The 22,590-nt window shown below is 50.5% G+C and overlaps 1 protein-coding gene across 8 annotated transcripts in view; it reads right to left on the bottom strand.

Moving 5' to 3' along the window:
- Positions 1 to 7,420: 7,420 nt before the first annotated feature.
- Positions 7,421 to 22,590, bottom strand: part of PPP2R5C (protein phosphatase 2 regulatory subunit B'gamma) — a 122,652-nt gene continuing 107,482 nt past the window's right edge. For 3 of the 8 annotated variants that reach the window (XM_040641396.1, XM_040641390.1, XM_008684198.2), the window contains 4 exons: positions 21,143 to 21,244; positions 19,863 to 19,935; positions 15,796 to 15,912; positions 7,421 to 10,281 (listed from right to left, as the gene is read on the bottom strand). In XM_040641396.1, coding sequence (XP_040497330.1) covers positions 10,150 to 10,281; positions 15,796 to 15,912; positions 19,863 to 19,935; positions 21,143 to 21,244 — 424 coding nt within the window. In that variant the 3' untranslated portion in view covers positions 7,421 to 10,149. Of the gene's footprint in view, positions 10,282 to 12,431; positions 12,502 to 15,795; positions 15,913 to 19,862; positions 19,936 to 21,142; positions 21,245 to 22,590 lie in introns of all 8 variants that reach the window. The other 5 variants (XM_040641393.1, XM_040641394.1, XM_040641392.1 and 2 more) reach the window with 4 other exon arrangements.

Genomic DNA, 22,590 nt, shown 5'->3' with positions numbered 1-22,590 from the left:
TGCCAAATTAAAAAACCTAAGATGGCCGTGCTTCCCTTCCCTGTGTTCCTGCCCAAGGCCCGTGAAGCATCCTGTTGGCAGTGGTGGGTGATAGAGAAGAGTAGGGTCTGGGTGGCCACAGCCCTGGCTGCCTGCCTTCGGTGCGAAGATTGACAGAGAGAACACGTGTCAATGCCACGCATGGTGTCCGGCCACCACCCGTCCTCAGTACAAGGTGACTCTTGGTACTCTTGTCCTGGCTCCTGAGTCTCTCCCACGGTTACTGCAGCCCAGTGTCTTAGCACGGCCATGTGTCCAGCACTCGGGGGCCTCACTTGGTCTTGGCAATGCTTAGCGCCGGCCCAGACACCCCAGGCCAAGCAGCAGCGGGGACTTCACACCCATAGGGGGTTCGGTGCCTCCGAGCCACTCCTTGTTCTCCCACCTGAGACCCCCACCCCCAGCTGACATTCCACTTCAGGGACTTCACTGTCCCCTGTGTAGAATTCTTTCATACCTTCTCACTGTCTACAGGCTGAAGCCCAAATTCCTTAAAAGGATGGGTGGGCTTCATGGCCCAGCCCTGCAGAAAGCTGCAGCCTCATTTCATGGCCACTCTCCCTGGTCAGTCTGGTGACAGCCTAGCTCCAGCATCACTGCATGCCTCCCCCATCCCTGGATCTTTGTATGCATCCCTTTGCTTGGAACATCCTTCCCTTTCATGGGGGGAGCCCCTGGGATGCCCCTCCCTAGCCCTGCCCACTCCCTGTTGTGACACTCATGGCTGAGCCTGGTTTGTTGGGCTGTCCTGGTTACGCAGAAGCAAAGATGTCTGTGTTGTTCGTCAGCACCATCGTGTTGAACAGGCAACGAGCAAGTATCCTTCTCCCCCCCCAACGTTGGGCTCTTCCTGCCGCAGGCACACTCAGTCCCTGGTGTGTCCCCCAGCCCAGTGCACCCTCACCCACTTAACCCAGTGAGCAAAGGACCCTGTTGTGTGGGGATGGAGCTGAGCACTGCGGACACAGTAAAAAAGCAGCCGAGGTCCCTGTCTGCTGGTGGAGGCACTTAACTAAGGAACAAATATAATTACAGATTGTATCAGGGCTTGGAAGAAAATGGGAAGTTCCCAATTCTGACAGGGTGGTCAGAGAAGGCCTCTCTCAAGAGAAAACACTGACGTTTACACATGCAGGACAGAAGGAAGTCAGCCATGCTTCTCTGGGGATAGGGTGGGCAATGATGGCCTGTGCAAAGGCCCTGAGGTGGGAAAGAGCTGAGAAAGGGAGGCCAGTGTAGGAACATGGGGGACGTGGGTCAGAGGCAGCTGCAGATGTTGGCAGCAGGCAGATCAGAGAGATCCTGGAGCCCGTGGGAAGGAGTTCAGGCTTCATTTAAGTGCCATGTAAAGCCACTCCTGGGTTTTAAACAAGAGGGTGACGTGATCACTGTTTTGAGATGCTCCAGAGAGAAGGCCATCGAGGGAAGTGTGGGAGCAAAGCTGGGGCGGGCAAGTAGAGAGCTGCGTCCTGGCGGAGGGGAGACTCCAGGCTGGGTTTCTGGCTGGGCCGTGGGTGTGGGGCTGCGCCACCACCAGATGAAGACAGCTGTAGGGCGGGGCTGGCGGGGCTGGGCGGGGCTGGCGGGCCGGCCGGTGCTGCCGGCACTGACCCTGGGTGCCACGGGTGTCCAGACCATCCCAGGCACCCTGAGGACCCGGTGTCCACAGGCCCAGATGTCTGTTGATTGGAATACTTCTGTCCTCTTTTAGGTCAAATCTTCACTCTGGGAGGCTGGATTTGATTTTGATTTTTTTTTTTTTTTTTTTTGTACTCGAAGTTTTATAAGGTCAACTGGTGGAAAATATGGGCACTTTTTTTATAAAAGATCGAAAATGTGTGGCTACTGATGACTGAGCATTTCTGGCCCATCCTGTACAACAGACTGAAGACGATTCCAAAGACTTTTTCCAAGTGTTCTGAGAAACTTAGGTTTTCTGACGGGGAAAATTTTTCTATTCAGGAAATATCTGAATTTTTACTGAGTAAAAATGTTCCCCAAAGAGGTTCACTATCTATCTCAAATAAATCTTTCGAATATGCAATTCCTAGAGACAGTAAAAAACCCAAACAAACCACAACCTAGAAAGAATGCAGCGGCAGGCAGCATGAACACACAACTCTGAGTTCCTATTAGACACGTCCAACCCGGGGCGCCCCGGGGTCTCAGTCGGTTGAGCATCCAACTCTTGATTTCGGCTCAGGTCATGATCTCAGGGTTGTGAGATCGAGCCCCGCGTCCAGCTCCGTGCTCAGCAGGGAGTCTGCTTGAGAGTCTCTCTCTCCCTCTTCCCCTCCCCGTTCGTGCTCTCACCCCCTCAAATAAATAAAATCTTAAAAAAGGTCCTCAAGAAAACCCCACATCCAACCCGCTGGGTTGTAGCACTCACTAGTTAGGGGCTTGCTTTCTCTGAGTCTACTTCATTTTCTGTAAAGCAAGGGCTTCGAAGCAGACCAGGGTTTCTAGAATTCTGGATTTCATAGGTCAGGAGGCAGATCACTATTGTCATACGGTTAACACCTTCGGGGGCGGGTAGGGGGACACAGTGTTGCCAACTGTTTTCTAGTGTGGAATTACAAAAGAAACGGCTATTTGCGTTTGCCACGTCATGAGGGTATGGTGCCCAAAGTGGAGGAACAGCACGTCCGGTAAAGGACAATAATACTTTAATGCCGTTCATTTTCTGAGGGACTGGCTCCGCTGGCCATCTCTCACGCCTCGATGAGGACGTGGCGGCACTCTGTCGTGCTCAGCACTAGTGTGCAGACTGGTGGTGGGGACCCAAGCCTGGTCAACAGAAATCTGACACTGGTCCCAGCGTCACTCAGGGGGAGACCGGGTCCCTGGGAGACGCGGGTTCTGTCTGGGCTCGGCTCTATGTGGCCTGAGCCTCCACGGCCCTGGGTCTCCTCACCGATGACGTGCCTGCTGGCACCTGAAGTCGTGCCAATCTCCAGGCTGGAGAAAACGCTAGTAAGAAAGGACATTCGTTACTGTTAATTGACTACATTTTAATTTGGGCAGGGGGCCCATGGTGTTCATTATGCTGTGAATGAATGAAGGAAGGAAGGAATGAGTGAAGTTTTTTTGCCTGAGATTCCTGCCCTCTGGAGACCTTCCTGGGCTCTGATGTTGCTAGGTACCCGGTGCCAGGGGAGCCATGACGGTGTCTGAAGCTGAGGTATGTTTCCTGTCTTTAATTTTGACGTTGAATACAAGTCACCTCTTAGCCACTTCGAGGGACGCAGTGGTTTCCCCCCAGAGCTGCTGAGCGCGGCCCATATACTCTAGGGTCTGTTCTGTTCCTATCGGCGGGTTGGTAGCCTTGTCTCCGGAATCCTCCACCTTCTCCAACGGCTTAATCGGAAAGCCGGTCTTGGGCCGGAGCCAGAAGGCCCCCCTCCGGCTGGCTGCCCATGGCGGCGCCGTGGGGAGAGCTGAGTCAGAGGCCCCGGAGGGAGTGCCGGCTCCTGGCTGTGCCCTTGTTGGCCGTGGCCTTGGCCGTGAGCGAGCCTCTCCGTGCTTCTAGCTCCCTGTCTCTGAGGACCACGGCGCTGGGAAGGGCTCACCCAGCCCCAGGAGAGGCTTGGCCACTGCCCCAGCTCCCAGCGGGCTGCCCCAAAGCCCTGGGAAAGTCCTGCCAGACGAGGATCTTGTCTCCCTGGGGCTCTTGGGCCACGCCGGCCAGTCCACGGTAACAATGAGATCTGCAGTGTGGTTGTGGGCTGCACAGGGTCAGCCCAGCCTTTGGAATCCCACGTTAAGTGTGACTGGCCCCCCTGAAGCCCTGGACAGCCAGGCGCCCGGGCCCTTCCCTGGTTTGGCCCACGCATGCAGAGCAGGAGTGACCTCCAGGAGAGGACGAGCGGGCTCTGAGCCCAGCCTCTCCTGGCCGGCCCTGCCCGACGCGGCTTTTCCTCCTGCTGACCTTAACCTGTGTCCTTGGCGGTCATAAAAGGTGACCAGGAGTACGGTAGTTTTGCTTCCTTCTGGGTCCTTCCAGGGAGTTACTGCACCCATGGTGGTCTCGGGGACATCCCCAGTGTGAATGCAGCCCTTCGGCCGTCACTCTCTGCGCCACCAGGCCCCCCGCAGGTTCCGGTAAGCCTGTTCCTCTGCCTTCCGTGCTGTTGACCCTGACCTGCTTGCGTGCTCGGGCTTCACTCACGTGGCACTCCACGTGGCAGGCTTTTTATGCTGGTCTTTTTGAAACTCGTGAGGACACAGTTCTGTAGGAAGCAACCTCTGGCTCTCCTAGCAAACACTTTCACCACAGAATCATCTGGATTTTGACAACACTGAACCGAAGAAAACAATTCATCAAATGGTCGGACTTATTAGACGTTATTTGCTTTTCAGCTCAAGAGCAGCCAATGAATGTGGCCTTGGGGGTCAGCCTGGGTTTTGTGGGCTCAGTGGTGCCTAACATTCTGGTTTGCGAGAGGCCCCGGCCTCAGGATCCATCGCTGTCCGGGAGCTGAGCCTGCTCCGGTCTCCAAGCCTCAGCAGCACGCTCACGCTGGGCTGACTTCACGACGCAGGAGCCCATTCTCAGTAAGGTCGAAACACGCTCTCCGTAAGCGCGTGGTCAACAGGTTCCTTGATGCTCCGCTCACCTGCCTTGTGTTGGCACGTGGGGCTCCAGGAGAAAATCCCAAAGGAAAGGGGCAGTTACTGGCTAGAAGGTGCCCTTAAATCTACACTTAACTTGAGGCAGATTTCTAGAAGATGCATTTTGGAGATGGTAATGAAGGTGCTAATGAGGTGACCGCACCTGAGCGAGGCGGACAGGGAACCTTAGGCTGACCCCTCAGTGTTCGCTTTAGTGCCCAGGTCCACCCAGTGTCCCCGGGAATCCACATCCCGACTCTGTGCATGGTGCTGGTGTGAGCGGGCCGGGATGTGTGTGTGTGGGAGGGAGACAGGCAGAGACCCAGCACTTCTATCAGATGCCTCCGGGGCCCAGACCCGCTGCATAAAAGGGATTCCTGAACGGGCCTGATTCCAGGGGCTGCTGGGAGCTCCGTGGGCTTCCCGCAGCAGAGATGCCCACTCCTCCACTGCTCGCTGCTCCTGCCCCGGCACGATGGAGAGTTCACCCAAGTGTCTCTTACTGGCTGTTCTTACTACAGGAACCTAGGAGGTTTTCGTTGGGGTCACTAAGCGCGGAGGTGGAGGTTAACTAAACTTACTGTGGTCATCTCACAATACCGTATGTGAGTCATTATGCGGTGCCCCGAGACTGACACAGAGCTGCAGGCCAACTGCATCTCAATAAAACTGGAAAAAAAAAAAGATGGGTCAGAGAACTCTTGGGATTGACTAGTAATCAGTTATGCATCATCCTGTAACATAAACCACAAAGCTGAGTTCAGCTCCAGCTTAAATTTACTGAGCTGTTTCTAAAAGCCCCACAGGAGTAAACCAGGCCACGTTTCCCCTGAACTGGGTGTGATCAGAAGAAAGAAGAACTAGAGGGGCGCCTGGGGGGCTCAGTCGGTGAAGCATCTGCCTTCAGCTCAGGTCATGATCCTGGTACTGGGATTGAGCCCCACATTGGGCTCCCTGCTCAACGGAGAGTCTGCTTCTTTTTCTCTCTCTCCCCCTCTGCCCATCCCCACTGCTCATTCTCTCTCTCAAATAAATAAAATCTTAAAAAAAAAAAGATGAATTAGAGATTCTTTCCTCCACTCCCGCAAAGTGCTGTGGAGTTTACGTAATACTTTTGTAAAAAGCAGAGACAGGAGATTGCAGGCCAGAGCGGGAAAACGCTCAGCCGCGAACCATCTGGGTGCACTGCTCTGTCTCTACTCCTCCCATTTCCTTCTCTAAAAAAGTTAATCTTAGTGTATTTCAAACTTTTGGATCATGGAATCTACTCCCCCGCCCAGAAATGATATCTTCTGTAAAACCACATATATTAAACAAAGAAGAGCTGAAGTTCTGGCACATTTACGGGTTCACACAGTAACATGATGAAGTTACCGAGGACAGAAGCTAATGAGCTGGTGGTCTCCAAAGGGCTGAAAGTTGGTAGAACACATTTGAGGTTTTTTTTTTTTTTTTTTTAAGTAGTTAAAATATCACAAACCTTATGTAAGAACAGGAGCTTCTGAAGTGTATGTGAAGGCCACGGGACTGGATGGTTTCTGGGTTCCTCCGGTTCTAGAAGTCAAGTGCATGGTCAGAAGCCCTCCCATGTGTTCGTGGCCACCCCCTCCCCTGCACCTCTGACCTTGCATGACCCAGGTGTCCCTCCAGTGTAACACAGTGGTAAGGGGAGGGACTCCGAGGTGACGCCGTGTGGGCTGAAACCTGGCTCCACTCAGTACTTTGTGACCTCGGGCCAGCGACTCGACCTCTGAGTGCGCCTGTCCTCACCTGTCAAGGAGGGTCACAGCGGCAGATACTTTGGTGGGTCATGAGAATAAAGTCAACAAACACGGCCTCCAGCAGCTCCTGGCGTAAGGTGCTGATTCTCCTGGAAGGAGACACGGAGTGGGTTCCACCTGCTAGCCCGAAAACAGGAGTGGCGTGAAGCTGACCTCGTGGTATGCGTCCACCCCGAGTTCTCTCACGGATGCTACTGGCCACGGCGGCTTCTCCGATTCCAAGACGGGAGGTGAGGGGTGCCTGGTCCGAGGACACAGCCAGTTCCTAGCTGCACCACGTTTAGGGTGTCCTCTGACCAGCACACCTGCCCCTGGGTGGAAGTGGGGTATGTGTGGCTCTCCAAACTTCCCCACAGACTTACCATGGGCTCGGCCCCCTCCACACGCCCCAGCTCCAGAGCAATGTCTCCTGTATTTACGCGTGTCAGAGGCATCACGAGACCCTCTGACAGAGAAGGGAACGGAGGTGCACAGGTCACCGTGTGCCTGCTGGAAGGTCGACCCAGCGCGGCCACGGAGGTGGGTGGTGGGTGGCAGGGACTCGAGGACGTACCTGATTCTCAGCCTACTTTGTTGACTCCCAGCATCAGTGAGGCTGAGGTTCCCCATGAAGAAGGGGGGTGGCCGGCAGAGACCCCAGATCGATTCCCACCGATTCTTACTGTTTGCAAGACATTAATTTCTTTTCAAGAATTATTTTAAACATCACGATTTGGGGTCAAATAATTTCATTTCTATAAATTGTGCTCTGACTCACATTTGCCTCCTCAAAGATGAGAGGGGGGTGGAGAAAGGCACCTCTACTTTTTTCCCTGAGGGAGGTGAGCCACGAGCTCACGGAATGAGCTGGGGAAGCTGGGCCGGGGCCTCCGCTCCCCATCTCCCAGACGGTGTCCCTGGCGTGGCTGCCCTCGCCCGAAGGGAAGCCTGCTAACTGCCAGGCCCAGCTGGCCCGACACCGTGGCTAAATTTAGTTTCATGATGAGCAATAAAATTCACATGTTCTTTATTTAGTCCATATAATACACCATTTTTAGAGGTTTTTTCTTTTTTTAAAATTGGATAAAAGAGCATATTAAATGGCACGTGTATGAAGTTTTCTCTTCATAAACAATGTCAGAACAGAAAGTTTTGAATTACAAAATGTTAAAAAATATGTAGGTACTTAACATTTCACTAAAGCGTAAAGTTACAGATATCTTCTAAAGAAAAATAATTGTGCCACTTACCTATTTTTGCTGTTTCTATGAACGTTTTTTATTCTGTACATAGGACATTTTGTACAAAATATGAAGTCTACATTTTTATTACTTATTACCATAAAACAAAGATACAACGTATGTACAATATTAAAAGGAAGCCATACTAAAGCCACACTAAAAAGACACTCGGAATAGTGACATTTCTGATGTACAGGTACATTTCGGAAAGAGTCAAGATGCCGAACGCAGAACTTTATGAAGAAAAACAGTCACCGGTTTATTTTCAATGTCGTACTTTTGAAATCAGTTTGGTACAGAATAAACAGTGTATCTATATAATAATATATAAGTTGAACAATTAGCACAGGGGATCTGAGTACTAACTAGGAAAACTTTAATAGGCCAAAATATTAAATAATAGTCTTGTCAAAGAAAATTAGTCTCTTTCAAAACTGCCCCCCCCTTTTGGTGAATGTTTGTCTTCAATAAAGAGCAGAAATAAAGCCTAGACAAAGAGGTGTTCTTACAGGTTGAGCTTTATACAATCACCCAAATCACGGGTATTCTGCTTTTTACCTAGGGCCGAAGAGAGTCTTCCCAGAACCCTCTCTCACACACATACTGAACATCCAAAATCAAGGGTATTTGAGAATCTATCAGCTAAAGACGGTAGTTCAAACAATGGTATATCAAAATACATAAGACGCTGCTTTATACAATAAAAAGCACCCTTTTTCCCTCAAAAGGAGAAGGCATCTAAACTTTTTTTAAATTATAAATTTCATAATGGTAAAATGGATAGATAACTTGTCAAGTTTCTCAGGAAGTGTTTCTTCTCACAAAGTGGCCTTTCCCACTTTCAGCTGGGGCAATCTTTTTAGTTAGTACTCAGCTCCTAACCCAGAACCCCCCCCCCCCCCATGATCTTCCTCCAGGGACACAAGGAAATCAACATCGTGGGTGGACGTCAGTGACACCGGGGGCAGCAGGCACCACGGCTGCGCGGGGAACCGTGCCTGCTTTCCACAATGTTTCCGTGGACACCCAAGACCTAATACAGATCCTAAAAGAAGCCACGTTTTATCTTTTTCTGCAAGACATTTAACATGAACTTAATATAATCTTATGCCAGAGACAAAAGAAACTAGAGTCACTTGTTTAGAACAGCAGGACGCATCTCAAATAGCTCTCAAGCGGGATAAGTAAGTCAAAACACGGGCCACCCTGAGAGAAATACAGAGCAGACGAAGCACTAAGTGTGAAGGGTTTTCTCCTCGTGCTATTCCATCCCAAACAAAAAGCTCGACACATGCAAGGAGGTCCGTGAAATCTAATAGCAGCATTTGAAGACCGATGGGAACTTAGACGCTGTATTTTCCTCATGAGGTGTTTATAATGTGTGCTCTATTCACCTGGACCCGGTTCACGGTAAGCCCTCACGCCGCCGCCGCCCGCTGGGGTCTGGGGACCACGACCCGGCGGCAAGGGGACATCAGGCCAGCGCCCCGCACGGACCGTGGCATTTTTGTTACTTTATGCCCAGAGGAAGCTGCAGCTCTCGTCGGGCCAAGATGCGGCCCGACTGAAGATGATCTCGTTCTAACCTTCTATAAAATGTAGAAAATGGATTCTCAGAGATGACAGCTTTATTCATTCAAGAGCCTTGTGAAAGGGCAACAATGTTTAGAGAAAAAAAAGTCTGCAAACAAACAAACAAAAAATGGGACACATCATTTTAAAATTCTAATTCCGGTCAAGGTAGACAGAGAAAGCTCTCTTTAAAATAAGTTTCTCCTATGAGCTTAACTGCTGGGGTCCCTGGTGCTGGACCCCAGGCTTGGAAATATGGCTTTAGCTATACACAAAAGAAGTGACACGGCACAGATGTCACTAATCAAAGGAAAGAGATACCATCGGAAAACACAGCGGCGGATTGTCATGTCACTTTTCCCAGTAAGGTATGTTAGAACAAGGACAGCAAAGAATCATCTCAATGGGATAAAAAGAAAGGAAAAAGGAGAGAGAAAGGAGGAGAGAGAGAGAAGCTACGGGCGTAACAATCACAGAGAAACAATGGGAAAGGTTTGTAAAGTCTTCAAAAATATGTAATACTTTTTAAAAGTGTTCCTTTGATTTGAAGAACATTGATCTTATCATAGAACCACTTATTTTAAATGATCACGAATTCCGGTTGGGTGGAACATGAAGATGGTGACCAGGGTGCTCTCCTTAGCTCTGATTTTGGGAAGCAGTCTTACGGGGGCTGTGCCGGGGCTGAGCCCACTCGCCGGGGACGCGGCCGGCGGCCCTCGGCTCTGCCAACAGATCTGAGAAGCCACCATTGTTTGAACTCCTAATCTCGAGCTGAGGCAGCAAGTGCATTATTGCCTACAGAACGGGGTCGAAGAAAGCTCTGACTCTGAGTGTAACTGATTGGTATGGCACAGAAAGGATGTATTTTCTACAGAATCCAGGAAAGAACAGGCATCCCCAGCCCGACGCGGTCCTCCGGGGGGCTAGCGCCCGTCCTGGGAGACCAGCTCGTCAGCTCTGCAGTGAGCCTCCAAGGCGTTCTTGGTGTGGAGGTCCTGAGGCAGCTCGGACTTGCGGCGCACGACAGGCCGGTCCTTCTTCAGGTCTTTCTGTGCCTGGAATCACAAAGGCAGTGGCGTTGCTACAACGAAGCCATTGGGGGGTGAGCTCACGTCCGCAAAGGGCAGCCGGGAGCCGGGTGCCCAGCACCCACATTCTAAGGCTGCCCGAGGAACTCTGCGGTGCGCGCAGAGGCCACTGCCCCCAAACAGATTCGGCTGGAGCAATGATCTAATGGCTACTGTGAAGGGCTGTGTGCGCCACACCGGTGATTTGGGCTCCTGAAAAGTGTAGTTCTGTACAGAGTACTCAGTGCCTCTATTTTTGTAGATTTTAGGAAATGTCATCAATAGCAAAACCCCATTATGTAAGATGTTCCTAAAGGCATCTTTATGGCTCTGTCCATTACAGAAGACTTTCCAAACGGGGAAATTTCCTTTGGAGGGAAATAAAAAAATGAACGAAAACCACATTAAAACTGGATTTAAAGTCAAGAAAAGGTCTAAAATTACTATTGAATTTGAAAAAAAGGTCCTTAAAGTAGGAGGCATTAAGTGGGTCCCTTTGGGGAACAAACCCTCTAGCACTCAGAAAAACTGTACTTAATTATTTACATAAAATTTCCTAATATTGAGAATAAGAAATAAAAGACTCCCTTTCTCCACAACATTCTCTTCCTGAAGTTTAGGACATTGTGGTTTTACTTAAAAAAATTTTTTAAGAACCAGTCCTAGTTTTGCATGAGGATTTAGAGAACTGTGTCTGCAAAGAAAGTGGGGTGGGGGTGCTGATACGGGGAATTTACACCAAAGGCACCCATTTCCATTAATAACAGTTAAACGAGTCAGTCAGTTTTGAGGTAGGGCCACTGCATTAATACCAGTATTTCTGAAACAAAACAAGCCATGGAAATCATCTAAACACACGTATACACCAGAAGACTGCCAATTAGTTATAAACTTTAGACAGAACTGAGCCTTTCTGCTTGGCGTCTCCATCAAAAAGAAGACAGACTCTAAAGAGAGCGTAATGACTTCTGTGGTGGTGAATAAACGTCTTAGCAGAGAAAGTTCGTTTTAAGTCAATCATCTGACAACAAAAGGACAAAAACCACAACCACCTCTCATAGTTTCTGGAAATCTGACCTCAGCATAAAGTACACTTTCCCTGGCTTTTAAAAACGATCTAGAACCCGCAGAAGTCAGACATGAAAAGTTCACATTTTTGCAGAGTTAATATTTCTTGGGGTTCTTTGCAAATTTATCTGTGGAAACGGCAGTAACACCAAGGTTTAGAATGAGCCTTCTGTGAAGTTTTAGGAATATTTCTAGAAATGTGATGTGAATATGAACATACACATATGGTAAAGGTGGGAGTCTGGCTTTTTTCCCCTGAAAATTAGTGTAAGGTGGCTTTGGGAGAAGCACCCCCGTCGGGGGGCTGCGCAGGGCACAGTGCTGAAGCGGGTTTGCTTTCGGCCCACGAGGAACTCAAGAGGCAAAATTCTACCCTGAAAACAAAGCAAAGCGAAGCCAAACAAAACCTAGACTTTTATAGACTCGAAACATTTCATCCCTGCTGAAACAGGCATTCTAAAGAGAAGAAACACTTTAGCAGAAAAAGGCCACAGTTGAAACCGTGGAACTGGAACCCGTAAGTGCAAACAGGGAGAACACACACGACCCCGGGAGCGTCTGGAAGGACAGAAAGTGTGCTGGACATGTCTGGGCCTTTCTGTGTGGGCATCTCAGATCGGTGTGTAGAGCAGGGCGTGAGTTTCACGAACCACAAGAGGAGAAAGATCAGAGAGACAGCAGGCGGGGAAGGATGGGAGGGCATGCAGACGGTCACCCCGAATGGACAGCCTGGGTGGAGGGGGCGTGCGGGCAACGGGCAGACGCAGCGAGCAGGTGCAGCGTGAGGCACGGCCTCTGTCTGCCGCATGTCGGCAGATCTAAGAGGCTTAAGTTTATACAGTAAGTGGGAGCAGAACATGAGGGCTCGGGTGAACATAACCGTGCATGTTTTCACTGTGCGGCTGAGGACACAGCTAACCCACATGTCTCGAGGGACCAGATTTGTCTTTACCATCACCAGCTGCAATGACAGGGAGAAAAGGGAAAATACTTCATGTACACAGAATTTGTCAAGTCCTGTCCTAAGCACACAAGCCTTAAACACACGCTATGCATTGCGTAAGGGGTACCTTCACTTCCCACCTGCCGTCTCTACAGCTTCCTTACGTGCACGGCTGACACTGCTTTTCTCCCGACCGACTGTTAGAAACGAGAATTGTAAACATTTTAAACGTCTCTGGTATAAATGTCATTCACGTGAAATTTAGTACTTTTCTTTGGATGTTCTATGTAGAGTTAGACAAGTCCCCCCCCCCGCAAAAGAATGCAAATTATGGTTCTGACAGGTCAATACATAATGGAATTTCTCCACACAATTCCAACCAACTGCATCCCACTTCCTCCCCTCCTCTGGGGTGATACTGCCATTTACCTCTCACACGTGTCCCGTTCTGGCCAATGTTCAAGTCATTTCAAAGAAATGTGGAATTATTTTGGAAAAATAAAATTAGCCGAAGATAAAATTAAAGGGCACCGAAAATATTCACTTTAATTTTTAGCTGTAACTTCTTATGTAATTTGGTCTCCAAATTGTGCATATAAATTTCTCCTGCATCTAGGTAATTTTCTCTTTAACAGCGTTTTTGAGAATTTCAGGAATATAGGACTCCAACATTTTTCAAATTCAGGAGAGTCTATTGTATCAAATATTATAGCTAAGAGAGTGCACTATAAATATCTTCATCTAGCTGGGTTGAAATGGGGAGGGGGGGTGCCTGGGTGGCGCAGTCGTTAAGCGTCTGCCTTCGGTTCAGGGCGTGATCCCGGCGTTATGGGATCGAGCCCCACATCAGGCTCGTCTACTGGGAAGCTGCTTCTTCCTCTCCCACTCCCCCTGCTTGTGCTCCCTCTCTCGCTGGCTGTCTCTGTCAAATAAATAAATAAAATCTTAAAAAAAAAAAAAGAAATGGGGAGGGGATTCAATTAATCCATAGAAATCTATAATAAGTACTAGAATTGGGTAGTATTAGTCTTCCAGTTTTATTCTTTTTCAAAGTTGTTTTGGCTACTCTGGGTCCTTTGTGTTGCCATATGAATTTCAGAATCTGTATGTTATTAAAAAAAAAAAGTATGCTGGGATTCTGATTGAGATCATGTTAATTTGGGGAGAACTGGCGTTTTAATGTCACGGAGTCTTTGACCCAGGAGCGTCGTCATAGAGATCTCAGAGGTAAGAGTGGGGGAATACTTCGCAGAAAACTTAGTTACCTAATCTTCCTGCAAGAGTCACAAAAACAAACACGCTACAGGAGTTCTCCAGGAAATGCCCTGCCTGCCTCCCGTTACTCAGAACCAAGTGGATGGATGAGCAGAGACTGATCCCTTCGTGTTACACAGAAGGACATAGGCCCTGTGCCAAGGGCAGGGGACAGATCAACCAGTGGGGAGTTTTCCTGGGACTGGCTATCACATAAATACGAGGGCCGACTTTCAGAGGCAGTTTTCCACTCAAGATGAGAATGCGACTTTGGTTTGCCTTCTCGATCAAATGCTTGATTCCTCAGAGAGTCACCTTAAATCATAAATAGGACCATAATTTACATGGTCATTACATTTTGGACATCAGTCATTCTTTTCCTAGTGTTAATTATGACCTGCACTGGACCAAGGATGGACCAAAAACCCCCCTAAACCTCCAAACCCCAAATACTTAATGTGTAAGAACTGGCTTGTACACCCTCAGTTTCCTATCCACCGCTGAATGGTCTACGTAACTTAAAAACGAATGTGGTCACAGATTCCTGGGCGGGCTTCCTGCTAGAAGGGGTGCCGGTGTGATATTCTCTGTCTGCAAGCACTGGGTAAGCTCTCATGTCTTTAGTATGCTTGCAGCGTAAAATCAAAATGGCAATTTAAAAAATGACCTCATTCCTGTCCCAGTTAAAAAAAATGAAGCAGGAAAATGAATGCCCCCATAGCCAGGACAGAGAAAAACAGAATTTTTGGGTTTTTTATTAAATCTGTTCACTGCTAACAATTATGGAATCCAAGTAAACGAAGTAAAAATAAGTTACTGATATTCACTAGGAGTGTACAGAGTTTCCTCACTGTAGTTTTGGTATTTTTGAGTTTGATCTTATGCTAAGGCTGGGAGCTGGCTGGGCAGCTCTGTGAAAAAGGAGTCTGGATCAGTGTGCTGTCCAAGTATGGGACTCCAAGTTCCCTAGTAGCCACATCAAAAAAATGAAAAGCAATAGGTAGAATTAATTTTAATAGCATTTTAAAATTTAAGCCAATATATCCAAAATGCTATCATTTCAACATATAATCAACAGTAAAAAGTTACGAATGAGATGGTTTTGCATTCGTTTCTTCCTATCGGGCCTGGGGATTCCCGTGCTTTAGACCGTCAGCACAGCTCCCGTAGATGGCCACACTGAGCGCTTGGCAGCCCTGTGGCGCTCATGGCCACGTGCTGGGACACGCAGTCTGGGTGGTGGAGGTCCCGTGCTCTTGCTAACGCCCGATCCTGTCTGATCAGGCGGGGAGTGAAATTTGCTTGAATTCAAACCTCTGCTTAAGAGAGTTCCAAATGACACGAGCACTGGTAAACCGCCTGCGTCCAGCGCACAGCGGAGTCTGGCCACTCTGACCGTCCGCGCTTCGGAATCTTAGTGCTGGGTGTCGGTGGGAATTTTCAAGCAGGCCACAGGCGCTTAAAGTTTCAGAGTCAGAAAGGCCCATGCCTGCCGCACCCCTCCACCCGCTGAAGACTGCACCAGCTTCCACGAACTGGAGAGAGGCAGGCACGCTCAGGGAAACACGGCCAGCGACAGGCTCGTCACACACAGGCAGGACATCTACCCTCTTTAAAGCCCCAATTGTTTACATTCCCAACTTAGGAATGAGAGTCTGTCTCTGGATCAGTGGAGATCTGAATAATTCATCTCCACCGCGTGGAAGCAAACCGCCCGAGCACAGGTGTTAACTTGACAAAGCCCCGGCCTTCAGGGATCCCCGGCTCCTGACCCTTCCTGCCAGCCAGTGTGGTTCTGCTGTCGGGGAGGAAGACAAGGCTCGGCCCCAGGGACGGCCGTGGATGGCTGACAGGGGATACCTCTGTGCCAGAGCACGAGTGGGATGCTGAACAGAGAGGAGAGTGGAAAGACACCACTTTCCACCCTGCAAAGTGTTTGGTTTTTTGTTCAGGTTAATATTCCTGGGGTTGGTTAGGAGCTGGGACTGTTACTGTTAACATAAATGAAGATAATATTCAAATTTTGGGCACATACTCAAGACTCAAAAATTATTTCTAGTAGTTTGCTCACTGAGATGCATGGGCAAAATCCCTCCCAGGAGCTGGACCCAAACTCAGTTCTTAGCCTGAGCTTGCACAGAAGACACTGATGTGGGTCACATCACCTCCTAAAATTCTATGCGTTTCTTAAGCAAGTCTACCACGGCGCATCCCGGCTTAGCTCTGTGCACCGTTACCTGGCGAGCCTCTTCGTTCACGGCCTTTCTCAGCATCTGCACATCTTCAAACAAAGGCCCATCTGTCTCCATTGCAACTGGAATGGTCATGGTGCTTGCTTGACTATACACTGCGTACTGCAATGCAAAGTGTGGAATCACTCTCTGGGGCGCTCAGGGTCTGGGCTGCGAGGGTCTCCTACTGGCCAGGGGCATGTCTTCCCACCTGTGCCCTCCCCAGGGCCCTCTCCTGAATGAAGCTCCCTGGGTGGCAATTAAACCAGCCTATACCTGTAGCTCCTCAGGAGCCAGAACGCTTCTACCCTTCTAGGCCCCGGCAGCACCAGGCGGGAGTGTGACGTAGGCTCCAGCACCCCCTCTAAGGCCTCCCTGTCCCTGGGGCCTGAGGGACGGCGGGGCAGCACCCTGCCTGGCAGCCTTGGCACCTGAGTCCACGTGCTCACCTGGACTGCTTCATGCTCATGGCCTCCCTTCACCTCCCAGGCCACACACACCTGCCGACCTCACTCCTTCGCCCCTCGCTCTAACTCGCTGGAACCCTGTTATCAATCCCACCCCTTCGTCCACACCCTCGGTGTCTCGGCCCTCTGGCCAGACTCCGCGACCTGGTTCGGTCCAACAGCTCAGTTGCGTGCTGCAAGCCCATGTGGCTGTGGAGCCTCGGCCCAGCCGGCTTCCTCTTTTCCATGCCACCGGGCACCCAGGAGTCCCAGGGCCCTCTGCCCACCACTCCCATCTGCCGCACACTTCTACGAGAGGCCCTGGGTGCCGGCCCCTTCCAGGACACCAGACGTGATGCTGTAAGTCTGACTAGGCCAGTTTGCTCTTTAGGACACTAACACCTGCACCCGTTCTGGGGGATAAAAATCCACATCTGTTCCCTCTCCAGCTGCATCCCAAGTACAGACCACACCCAGCCCCTCCTCCACAGCTAAGAGTCCACCTGTGCTGAGCAACTCGGTTCCCTCCTCTGCTCTCTCTGCCTCAAGGACCTTCCCCGGATTCAGAGTGGGCAGCTGAGAATTCCCCCTCCAAGGGGCTCAGCCCTCTTGCTGGGGACACTGCGACTGTGGCCATCCCACAGTGTGGCTTTCTGCATCCCTGGCAGAAGCAGGAAACAGATCTCCTGCCTGCCTTCCTCTCCAGCATCTCCTCATGTGTGTTATGATCTGACCATCTGAAAAGAATTCTCTTTGCCTCCATCTGGCTCCCCTCATGAGTCCCTAAGCTCCTCGGACCTGTGTCTTGTTCTCATCTTTGTGTCTCGGGAAAGTTCCTTGACTCAGGACACCCAGCTGGTGCCCGTCTGCCAAGTGAAGTGGCTGCCTGCTTGGCACCGCGCCTCCGTGGGCTCACAGAACACAGGTGACCGCACGACTCATAGGCCCGCACGACTCACAGCAGCGCGGGGCTCTCAGTCCTCGCTGGGGCTCAGGGCAAAGAGAAGGATGAACAAGAATGCTACAAAATGGTCCCAGCGAAGTGAGTGCCACACACCAGGCACCGACAGGAGAGGATTCTTAGTAGGAATAAAAACGTCTGTCGAGGCTGGAGTCCACAGCAGGGTAAAGGAGCACACATGTCGCCCAGAGAAGCCCACCTCTCAGAGGAAAGCAGCCAGCTGGGCCCTGTGCCCCGGGCCTCTCCGCACCCCGAGTCCGTGCACCCGAGGTCCACAGAAGTGCCTGTCTTCGTTTCACACAATTCCAACCCAAGTCAGGGAGAAGTAAGCAGCAAAATGTTCCCTGGCCTCTTTGGTGGACTAGGAAAACACATTTACGTTAGAAATCCTCAAAATTTCATGCCTTATATTAAATCATGTGTGATATTCAAAAACTTCAAGGGAGCTGCCACAACTGTTACGACAAACAAGACGGAAAATTCTGGAGGTGCCGCTGACTCCCCAAGCCCAGCAGGATGGACGGCGCACGTCCGAGTCTGAGTAGGGGAGACTTGTAGATACAGCTCAGGGGGCAGACGGTGGATTCTGGGGGATCCACCCTGCAGAAGCAGCTACGAGCTCATTCCTCAAGAAGGCAGATCTGAGACAGAGAGCCTCGCTTGAAAGACCCCACTGTTTTCATGACGGAAACAAGAAACAGGCTGTATCATCATCCACACAATTATCTACTTTTTGGTGTCGTTGTTATAAATGGTAAGCAGTGACTAGAATTCAGAAAAGATTCTCTCTCTCTCAAGTGAAAACCAAGTCCTGAGGCCTTGCTTTTCAGCTCTGAGACATTATTAGCCCATGAAGTATTTTCCTCCGGGAGACCTGTGCATGCAGACAGGACTCACAGGGGTTGACTCACACATGGGTTCAACAGGAAGACAGTCAGTCCAGCGCCCAGAGCATCACGGTCACCACGGTGCTCGGTGAGCACAGGCAGAGCCCAGGTGCGTATGCCGTCGCCCGCCTGGGACACCATAGAGGGCACCCCAGACGAGTAAAAACATCGTGTAAGAAAACTCAGGAGAAGCTCAGAAAAAGGGAAATGAGAACAGTGTCTATTTCAGAAGGGACACCTGTCACAGCACAGCAGTGAAACCAGGCCACGCTTGTTACACAACCAACCAGCTCTTTCCCGTTTATGATGGGGAATCGTTGTGCGGGTCTTCATGACATTGTGTCTATAATTTTGGTAAAATAAATAAAGCCAGGATCTCTGACCTGTGCATATTTCACGTTTCTCAGGGTGTTGATTTTGCGTGTGTGTGGGATGGGCTCTCCGACGGCCCTTTGCACGCGGCTGTCAGGCAGGGCCCCTCCGCCTCCACCTGCCCCAGATTTCTGCTTTTCCTTAAAACAAATGTTAGTATTTTAACCTCACATTCTGTTCCTGACAGCAGATCCCCGGAGCCGTGTACCTGCACGGGGCACTCACGGGCTCACAGTCACCTTACCACGGCGTTTCTGTGAGGAGCACAGAACAGACGCTGTAAGGGCCATGCTGCTGGGTTGCTCCATGCAGGGACTGGGACCTCACTTAAGAAAGTCATTCCATTTTCCGAAGGTTCAAGTCTCCCGAATGTGGTTTTACCGAGGGGATACAATCAGTACATCACACAGATCAAACACATAACGTGTGAACCTTGTGTTCACGTGTCACTTCTAGGAAACGTCAGACTGAAAACCTGGCATAATCGACTTGGTGAACGACTCACGCACACCTCGCACCAAAGAAAACAGCCTGCTTGTAATCCAGTTCACCTCAACGAGCCTTTTAGGATTTTAAGGGTGGCTGAGGGGTTCTCATAAAGCATTGTCCTTTCTCTTCTGGGAGGCTGAGGACAGCCTGGGGACTGCCCCTGTGGCGAAGACGCGCCCCAGTGATTCTCAGGCCCTGAACCGGAAGGAGCGCCTGCCAGGACAGCGGTCCGGTCCGTCTGGACCAGTGGACATAAACCAAAGAGCACAGAGCTCAGAGCCCCCGGGCGCCGGCCCCGGAGTGCACGCCCTGCAGGACGCCGCTTCACCTGCCCGGGGCTCCGGGAGACACGCCGCGTGCGCTCGTGTGCCAGAGCGCACCGGAGCCTTCTAGCTAGACGGGAGAAAGGGCTAGTGGCCAACATGACAGAGGTCAGGCATTTTTTAACAATTAAAGGTTCAGCCTACAGGAACCTGGTTTTGGGAAAAAGGACACCCACTTCATACTTCATCTATTTCAAATCTAACTGCTTTTCTTCTGAAATGATTTCGATATGAAAAAGAAAAGGACATACTGTTTGAGTGACACTGTCTATGACATTTGTGGGGAGAAAGCAAATTGCAATCTTGGCCCCTAAATAGAGGCTGTGCCCTGGTTTTCTTTTTACCACAGTATATTGTTAAGATTTAGATCTTATTGAAAAAGTGGAGGAAAAAAAAAGTCAATTCTGTGGTAAAAACTTTGTGGGGCAAAAATCAGTTACTTGTACAAAAGCTGAGGAGTACCTTTATTGCAGACATCTCCACGTACAAGGTTAGTGAGACCGCCCCCCGCCCCTCCCGCGAGGAAGCCACATTCCTAGCTCATAAAAACATTCAAGTAACACCCTAGACGTTTTCACATTACTCTTTTTAGTACCTGGGGGTTTGCTTTGGCTAGATTTTCTATTTTAACCCACGCTTCTTCTCGTTCTTTCATTTTTAGCTTCTCTCTGAAAAATAGTAAAATGTCGTTGGTATTAGAGACATGGGTCACATGCAAGGGAAGGCGAGAGGCAAAACTGACATGACCGGCAACCTACTGTCCTGTCACCGTGGGTCGTACCTCCAGCTCCACCGTGGTGAGCACAACGGACGTGACATGGAAAACGAAACGCGAAAAGCCAGACTTAGAGGAAGAGATTTAACAAATGAATGCGCTACAACGTGCGCGTGCTGAAGACTGCGGGCTCCTAGGGGCACTCACACGGGCATCTCAGGTCTGCACCCTTCCTGCTTCAGCTGCTTTGGGGACCCAGATAGCCTCGAAGACCAGCTCATGCAGCCGTGAAAGTGAGACCATTCCATGCTGTACGGGAACTGAGGCTAAGGGCCGACATCCCAACAAGGAGGGCTTTAAAAAGGAACAGTCTTCAGACCTGGTTCTCGTTAGATCCCACCACCAGAGAGTCACGCGACCTTCTGTAAATCCCTTAACCTGGACCCAACTTATTTTTTTTTTTAAATCCGGACAATGTGCTGCATGATCTTTAAGATCCTTTTCAGAAAGCTAAGATACTCGCCATGTGAAAGGCCGAAGGCACAGGTGAACCCTGTGCTCAGCTCTGAGGGAGCAGGGGTCAGGCAGCTGGAAGCCCGTAAGGCTCCATGGGCACGTGACCCTGGGCCCCTTCCTTGCCTTGCAGACCACACCTTGCACACAGCGCGTCTCCCTCCCGTCTATGTTCCTGTCTTTCCTTTCCACACCACCTGTGAGGTCAGGGATTTTTGTTGTATTCACTGCTGTGCTGTCAGAACCTACAACGGGGCCTGACGTATGAGTCAACACGTATGTACCGTCTAAAGTACGCACGGGACAGCTGGTTATATATATCTCTTAATTTGAATTACACTCGTTCAAAGTTTATCTCCCTTGGCCAGCTTCTAGTGATAAGCAAAGAAGAAAATCTGCCCAGAGCCCAGACATGACTCTGATGTCCTCCTTTGAGTGTGACAGCAGGACCCTGATTTTGTGAAGGACACTGGCTAGGCTCCGGAGAAGGCCCGTGTTAAATGGGCACGCTAAAGCCATGTCGAGATGAAGGCGCTCCTTCACGTAAACCTCCTGGGATAGAGTTCAAATACCCGCCTTATAAACCTGCGAAGTTCCTGCACCTTCAGCCTCTCTCGAAAGAGTAGCTTTTGAAAGGAGCAACTTACTTCAGTTTCTCGGCTTTGAACTGCTGGGTGCAGTCGTCAAAGAGTTTCTGGTTCATCTCCATGAAGAGCTTCAGCGCGTTGTAGATCAAGCCGTGTATTGTCCTGTAAGTAGACCTTGGTATTCAGACTCCGAGCACTCCATCTTTCTCTCCGCCTCCCGACCCTCCTCAGCCACAGCCCTCTGCTCCCTGACCTTCCAGCGGCTGCAGCGGCCCCACGTCTCATGCCTCTGGGCTTCCCGGCCAAAGCCCATACTGGACGCATCTGCGTCCACACGGCTGTGGGGCGCTCCTGACCGGCCCCGAGGCCCCTCGCTTTCTGTCCTGCTGACAGCAGCCAAAAGCCACCTTCCATGGAAATGGAATAAAAATGTTGAAACTTGAAGAAATAGAATTCAGACAAACAGCAACAGGAAGGGGACAAGAACGGAAACATTTTACTTCCTATAAACGTCAGTTTCCTTTCCATCTTAATTAAGGGCAGAAAAGTTGTTAATAATGCCAAAGCAGAGCTTTGCAAGGCAGAAAATAAAATTACTGTGGAATGGCTTAATGAGACCCAGCTTCCCGGCTCTGACATCCAGGAGAGGGAGGAGGCGCAGCTGCCCCACGGCCCAGTGGAACCTGGGGAGGACACCGGTCCCGCTCGCCATCAGATGACAGCCACACGGGACCCCCAGCAAGACGGGCAGCACTGCGCCGCCGGCCCGGTCAGCCCACGGCCTCGGGCACAGCCGCAGACACTCGATCTCGCCCCATAACTGCTCTCACTGCTGCTAGGACTACTACTGTTTTTGCTGTCGCAAATTCACAGCGACTTCTTAACTCACTTCACAATAAAACCCAACTCGTATTTGGAAACACTTAAAGTAACAAACACTTCAACACTTCTCTTTGCAAGGGGCAGGGGTCTGCGGCCAGTCAGCAGCCACCGCTGACTCTCGCACTGTACGACTGTACGAAATGACACATGGGGACGGCAGCTGAGCTCCGAGGCCTTTGTTACCACCTGCTGAGCGTAATAAACAATGAATGTGGCAAAGAAAAGGCTGCTGAAAGTCGATATACTGACGAGGTCCGCTGAGCCGTGCCAGGAGCGCCCCAGCGACCCCCACAGCCGCGTGCTGACGGTGAGCGCTTGCCAGGTGCCTGTCAGGGGCCAGGGACTTTCTGTACGTTCACGTTAATTTTCTTGAATCAGCACAAAACACCGAGGTGGGTGCCAACGTTTTCTCTATTTCTGAGATGACGACACTGGCTGAGCACGATGGGGCGAGAAGGTGAGGTGTGACAGCGGGAGGGTGTGCCGGGGACTCTGCCAGCCACTCAGCTGCTAGCCTGCTCGCGAGTGTGGCCCGGCTGCCGCTGCCCCGAGGCTTACTTTCTTCACCCGTAAACAAGGGGGCAGGACGGGTATCGAGGCTCTGCTCCTCCTGCTTGCAATGCTGA

The sequence above is a fragment of the Ursus maritimus genome, unplaced genomic scaffold (assembly GCF_017311325.1).
Source record: "Ursus maritimus isolate PB19 unplaced genomic scaffold, ASM1731132v1 scaffold_25, whole genome shotgun sequence".
NCBI lineage: Eukaryota > Metazoa > Chordata > Mammalia > Carnivora > Ursidae > Ursus > Ursus maritimus.
The sequence above is the reverse complement of the archived record's forward strand: the minus strand, read 5'-3'. Positions and strand labels throughout refer to the sequence as shown.